Below are 6,764 nucleotides of genomic sequence, written 5' to 3'. Positions count from 1 at the left end.
GTTGTTCGAGGCGTCTGTCATGATAGCAGTCGGTGCATCTGGTTTCGGATGTTTCAGGAGTGTTGCACTGGCGAGGGCACTCTTGACTCTTGTGAACGCGTGGGCGGCTTCTTCAGTCCACTGAAGCGCTTGGTTCCTTTTGGAGTTGAGAAGACCGTCTAGAGGGGCGACCAGTCGTGCACAATCGGGTATAAACCGTCGATAGAAATTGACGAACCCGAGAAATTGTCGAAGTTTGGTCATCGTTGTCGGTTGTGGGAAATCTTCGACGACGCGAATCTTGGACGGCAGTGGTCGAATGCCGTTCGCGTCGACTACGTGTCCAAGGAACTCGAGTTCCTGTCGACCAAATTCACTTTTGGCGGCGTTGATGACGATTCCGCGGCTGGCGAGGCGGGAGAATAACAACCGCAGGTGTTGAACATGTTCTTCAGCGGAAGGACTTGCGACAAGGAGATCGTCGATGTAGGCAAAGACGAATGGCAAGCCTCGGGTGACGGAGTCGATGAAACGCTGGAACGATTGGCCAGCGTTCCGAAGGCCGAAGGGCATGCGGATGAATTCAAAAAGACCGAAAGGTGTGGTGATGGCGGTCTTCGGGATATCTTCTTCGGCGACTGGCAGTTGATGATAGGCGCGAACAAGATCGATCTTAGAAAAGATCGTCGCACCGTGCAGTGCTACCGTGAAGTCCTGGATATTCGGAAGCGGGTAGCGATCAGGAACCGTGATGTTGTTGAGCGCCCGGTAATCGCCACATGGACGCCAATCCCCAGACTTCTTCGGCACCATATGAAGAGGAGACGCCCAGTTGCTAGAAGAAGGTCGGATGATCCCGAGTGCGAGCATGTGCTCGAACTCCGCGCGGGCAACCTTGAGTTTCTCAGGGGACAAACGCCGAGGTCGAAAATAAACCGGAGGGCCGGAGGTGACGATGTGATGACAAACGTCGTGTTGCACCGATTGCGTCCAGTCCGGCTGGCGCGTCAAAGTGGAAAACTCACGAAGGAGCTCGGCGAAAGGTTCTTCTAGCATAGAAGATATGGGCGCGATCGGCGATGTGGTTGTTGCAAGGGCGCCGGTAACGGTCAGGTGGGTAAGAGAGTCGATAAGACGACGGTGTTTCACGTCGACAAGGAGTCCATAGTGGTGCAGGAAATCAGCTCCGATGAGGGCGCGTCGGACATCTGCAACCAGGAAAATCCAGCGAAACGCTCGTCGGAGGCCAAGATTGAGCATGACGGAGCGTGATGCGTAGACTGGAATCCTGGTACCGTTGACAGCTTGCAAAAACGACACAGGTGTCGTTTTTCGGTCGGAGCGTTGAGCAGGAATAATGCTTACGTCTGCACCAGTGTCGACTAGGAAACGTTGTCCTGTGGCTCTGTCCGTGAGGTAGAAGAGGCGACTTGTGTGCTGGGCCGGACCGCTGGTCGCCGTCAGAGGTCGGCCGGCCTGTTTCCCTGCCAGGCACACGGACGGCGGCAGTGACGAGCGTCGTTTCCAAAACGGCGATGGTAGTAGCAGATGCCAGGCGTTGGTGACGCGTCACGGCTAGTGGGTGTGCGTCTCGGCTTGCTGGAACTTCGGTGACGTGAACGGTGAGGTGACGCGCGGCGTTGTTCTGCTGCAGAGACGATGCGTTCGAGGCGCTCGCACAGGGCGTCGAGCGGCGACTGGGCTGTCGAAAAAGACGGCAGAGTTCGCAGCGTGGTGGTACTCTCACCAGTCGACGGTGTCGTGGCTGCGATGGCTGCCGTGGCTACTTCCATCACCTTGTCGGCCAACGCGGCAAGTCCGGTGAGGTCCATGGTAGAAGCTGTTGCCAGAACCATCTGCACGTTAGCCGGCAGTCGTTGTAAAACAGCTCGCGTAACAGCGCGTCGTCGACGGATCTCGCGTTGTCTCCGAGCAGCTGCTTCATTCGGCGAAGAAGCTGGCTGGGGCGTCGGTCGCCGAGTTCTTCAGCGGAGAGAAGCTGCTGTATGCGAGAACGCTGTGAAACTGCCATGCGCTGTAGCAGGGTCGTCTTGAGATCGTCGTAGGCGTTCGCAGACAGCGGGTTGCTCAACAGATCCGCTACTTCGTCAATGGCGGTGGGCGAGAGTGCCGCAACAGCGTAGTGGAACTTCGTAGCTTGGGAGCGGATACCAGCAACTTGAAATTGTGATTCCGCCTGAAGAAACCACGCCGAAGGATGCTGGTCCCAGTACTAAGGAAGGCGGACAGCGATGGCTGAGCAGGAAGGCTCACCGCGTCGCTCGGGAAGGTTCTGGTCTCGAGAACTTGTACCGTCAGTCTGTTCCATGGTCGCTTCTGCCACGGAAACGTATGGCCACGATCACGTCCGGGTCACCAACTGTGGCGATGAGCGACCTCACAGACCGGCGAAGTCTCGGTCTTGCCAGAGAGAGAGAGCGAGCCCGACACGACCGCCTTGATCAGAAGTATTTTAATCTCTATTTCTTTCGAACGCCAGCGCGCGCAGGCCCGTGGCAGCGGCACCTGCCTCGTGCAAGAGCGAGCGTCTCCGTCCTCTTCTTTGCGACGCCGATGCTGCTGCCGCTACAAGGTCTTTCAACTGAGTCGGATATGCCAAGGTGCTCCAGTTCCCAGAACGTCCGTAGAAACTCATCTGACTCGACTACTTGAGTCTTCAAGGCGCAAACCATCATTCTCGTTGTGGCACACTGTGATGTCAAGAAGGTAGTGCGTCCTTGAAACGTCCAACCAAGCTTGGAGTTCATGGCAATCAGTGAATCATTGTCCTCACACCGTAGGACTTCACCGGTCAGGACTCTCCACATTTGATCAGAGCCGATCAGCACGCTGATTCCACTTTGTGTGATCACTGATGCGTGTGCGAGTTCATCGGCTACGTCCCTTCCCAATTTCTTAAAAGAAGCGACAAATGAGACTTCCATTCTTGTTTCGTCGATGTCTTGGCAGATGTGCGGAATCTCAATGGCACTTAGCGAAACCTCCATGTCAGAAAACTGACTTCGTAAGCGAAGCTCCACTATTCGTCGATTTTCGGCCGCTTGGTTTGAGGCACTGGCGAAGGTGTTGAGAGCCATGTTTATGGATCCGAGCATTTTAAGCCCAAGTGTCGTGACAACTCCTCGGTGACAAAGGTACGCTGACTGCCACCGTCGAATACACCTCGCACGTAGCGGCAGTTGTGATCGCTTACCGCCCAGGCTCGGGACATTTGGAGGAAGACGCACGCATTGTATCCATCGCTGATTCGCCGTCGTCTCCCTAGTGATGAGGAAAAACTGTCGCACTTGCACGGTCAGTCCGGGCGGCTTGGTGCGAGTCCTGTGGAATCCTGTCTGGGTCACACATACTCGAGGCATGTCGGCCTTTGCACTTCGAACACGAGATCCTCCGCTTGCAGTCGCGTGCCCTGTGGCCTTTCGTGGTACATCGGAAGCACCTTTTGTCACTCGCCAGCACTTGCTTCTTTTGCGTCAGGGACATGTCGGTAGGACACGCTTCCGTGGAGTGCTGCTTGGATGAACAGAACGCACACATCACGTTGTAGTGCTGATAATCACGAGTCGATTTCGTATGGAGAACAGATGACGTAGGCTGCTTCCAAGGCCGACTACGGGCTGGCTGGGTCGCCACATGTTGAGCCCCGCTGTCTCGTCCGCTGCTATCCTTATAGTCGTTTTTTTCCAAACTCTCCAGTTCGACCGAAAGGAGCTTCAGTAGATCGTCCAGCCCTGCGTGTCCACGGCATCATTCTCAGCTTGTGCGGCACAAGTACGGTGATACAGTACCACGACGTCTCGGGGTAATGCCCTAAGTATGACGTCGCAGAGCATCGACGAAAATGAAGACAGCTGCACACCGAGTGACTCCAGCCCTCGGATGTTCACGATCACGTGGTCGTAGAGTTGTCGGAGGGATCTTGTATCACCAGATGCGCGAACAGGAGTCAGCTGACGCAATCTTGCAAAGTATTCCTGCTCTTGGCGAGTCTTGTCCCCGAAGCGCTTCTGTAGTAGGTCTATAGCGTCCTTATAGCATGCTTCAGTCGTTGGAAGACCGGCCACCGCTGAGGCAGCGTCTCCTCTTAAAAACTGTCGCAGATAGTGGAATTTCTCCGTCGTAGTCAGGGTGACGTTGTTGCGGACAATCTGGAGAAACTGCTCCCAGAACTCCGTCCATTTACACACATCCCCAGAAAAGGGCGCGATCGTGAGCTTCGGCAGCTTGGCTCCCGTCCTCTCTGATGGTGTAGCGATCACATTGGTAGCCGGCCCCGACCCCGATCCCTCTTCTGCTGGTGTGCTTGAAATGCGGTTCCGACGGCTTATGAGCTCGGCGAGAATGCGCGTCGCGTTGTCTTCATACTCTAAAATTGTTTCGTACTCGGATTGGAAGTCCTCGTCCGTAATGACGCTCTCTAATTCGTTGTTGATCTTGTTCAACTCATCGTTGTTCGTTTTGAGCCTCTCGTAGATGGAATCGAGCTGCTCATGCGTTGCGGAGTCCGTGCGAAGTAGGGCACTTGCCTCATTGATGATCCGGCTGTTCAAAGATCGTCGTGAAGTCCGCTTCGCCTTGAGCTTGTCCATTTCACCGGGCAACTCGTAGCCGTCGGTAGGTCTATCCGGGTTGATCGGCCCACCAAATGTTTGGGATATGGCGTCGAGAAGCCGTTGAAGAACTCGATACCGTCGAGGTGATTAAAGAGGGCTTTATTTGACACTGAGTGAGGCCATCAGACCCTGCTAGTAGTCCTATTTCCCCGTTTTCCTCTCGTGCTCACTGGTACTTCTTTCTCCTCTTCTGTCGGCTCGCTGGTGCTCGCGATGGAAACAACAGTAGTCACTTGTTTATTTTTTCTTGATGCTCTCGATAATTGGGCATTCGGTTAATTCAGACATTTTTCCGGACCCGTGAAATCCGAATTAATGTGCTTTTACTGTATTTGGCTGAGTGTTTAAAAGCACATGATCCTTGCTTGGTGAAAAGCATTATTTCCTTTAAAGTCCTTACACTGCAATAAATGACATTGTACGAACCATAATTTAATTTTGTAGAAATGAATCTCCATCTAGATTATGAGGTTATTTTTTAACTGATTCCACACAGCATGCCTTGAGGCAATGCGAAGGTTTCTTGAGCGCTCTACCAAAATAATCAATGTTGTTCCCAGTGTGGCTCATTATGTTCATCATATTCATGCAACGGCCTGGTGCACGTAAAAATCATTATTCGTTTTTAGGCAGCCCTAGCACTCAACCCTGACAGAGGGAGCAAGGTCGAGAAGTCAAAAAAGCAGCACTGCCTCACACGACTAATGACCAACTTAATGCGAGACTATGAATGCTAAGTGTTTCAACGAAAAATTTGCAGTGTGATTATGAATACCGTATTTACTCGAATCTAAGCGATGTTTTTTTCGTAAAACGATGTGCGAAAGTGAGGAGGGGGGGTCGGCTTAGATTCGAGTACAATGATTAAGTTTTGCTTTCTGGACTTGCGAATTTCGGGGGTCGGCTTAGAATCGGGGACGGCCTCGATTCGAGTAAATACGGTATATCTACACATTTTCCCAAACCAGTTGAAATCTACGGTGACAAATGTATGCAGTTTTCATTATTCTGAAGCTGTTACATGCACCATTTCATGTGCTTAAATAAAGGTTCATTTTTTTTATTAAATGAGAATCTACTGAAACGTGCCTGTTTTGTTGCGTTATTACTAGAGTGCCGTAAGCACACCTCGCCGGTGTAGCTCGAGAAGTACACAATGTCGCTGCTGTAGTACAGTGGCTCCGGTACTCGGCTTACCCGAAAGTCGCGGGTCCGACCCCGGCCGCGGCGGTCGCATTTCGACGGAGGCGAAATGGTAGAGCCGCGTGTACTGTGCGATATCAGTTCACGTTAGAAACACCAGATGGTCGAAATTTCCGAAGCTGTCCACTACGATGGGCCTCATAATCATATCATGGTTTCGGCTGGTAAGAACCCAGATATTATTAATAAAAAATTGGAATATATTGGATTATGCGAACGCAATATATTTTGGTATTTTGCCATAGCATTTAGCTAAAAATATTTTTGCGTATCGCTTGCACAAGTGACATAACTACTCTTTAGTACTGCAGAATGCTTTTCTAAGACAATATGTATGAGTTGATCTTTGCATAAGAAATTATGTTCCCGAATAAAATGCAGTAATGAAATAACAGGGGGCACTAACAGAAAACACAGCCTTTGTGACTCGGTATCCGAACTTCTGCTTATAGATAATATTTCTGTAAACGATAACAGACAGTATTAGCGAAATAACAGATAAATGAAAACAGAAAACAGTATTTCTCAGTGTCGGAAAACTGAAACGTGTTATAAACAGAAAATTTTGTACTATAAAACAGAAAATAACAGTGAAATAACAGAAAGAAGTCAAACAGAAAACCAAGTATTTTCTGTAACGCAAAACTGAACATTGTGTTTATGCAGAAAATTTATGTAAAGTAAAGCGAAAAAAATTTGTTAAAACACAGAAAACTTCAAAATAGAAAACATAGCTTTACAGAAATTTTGTGGCAAGAGAGCTGCCAGAGAATTTCTGTTTTTTTTTCACAAAATATTTTTTACAGTGTATTTAAGACGACAGTTAGTGAAAACCGACTCCAATGTGTTGAAATCACTAATAACAAAAAACTGCAAAATAATATTTGGCCAACCCAGCCAAGGATATGTATTAAAAAAGAATGTAAATTCCTTGCAAAATCACTGTTG

At 50.2% G+C, this 6,764-nt stretch overlaps 1 protein-coding gene and 1 pseudogene across 1 annotated transcript; both read right to left on the bottom strand.

Annotated features, from left to right (window-relative positions):
• Positions 1-1,022: 1,022 nt before the first annotated feature.
• On the bottom strand, positions 1,023-2,308 carry LOC119391382 (uncharacterized; annotated as a pseudogene).
• Positions 2,309-3,713: 1,405 nt separating this feature from the next.
• Positions 3,714-4,589, bottom strand: LOC119391381 (uncharacterized). The gene has a single exon (XM_037659063.1). It carries the CDS (start codon positions 4,587-4,589, stop codon positions 3,714-3,716), a length of 876 nt encoding a protein of 291 aa, XP_037514991.1.
• Between the last annotated feature and the right edge of the window lie 2,175 nt (positions 4,590-6,764).

This window comes from Rhipicephalus sanguineus, chromosome 4, assembly GCF_013339695.2.
Source record: "Rhipicephalus sanguineus isolate Rsan-2018 chromosome 4, BIME_Rsan_1.4, whole genome shotgun sequence".
Classification (NCBI taxonomy): domain Eukaryota; kingdom Metazoa; phylum Arthropoda; class Arachnida; order Ixodida; family Ixodidae; genus Rhipicephalus; species Rhipicephalus sanguineus.
This window is presented reverse-complemented; position numbering and strand designations above follow the sequence as displayed.

Coding starts and splice junctions, on each gene's coding strand:
- LOC119391381 (XM_037659063.1), bottom strand. CDS start 4,589: ATGGACAAGCTCAAGGCGAAGCGGACTTCACGACGATCTTTGAACAGC.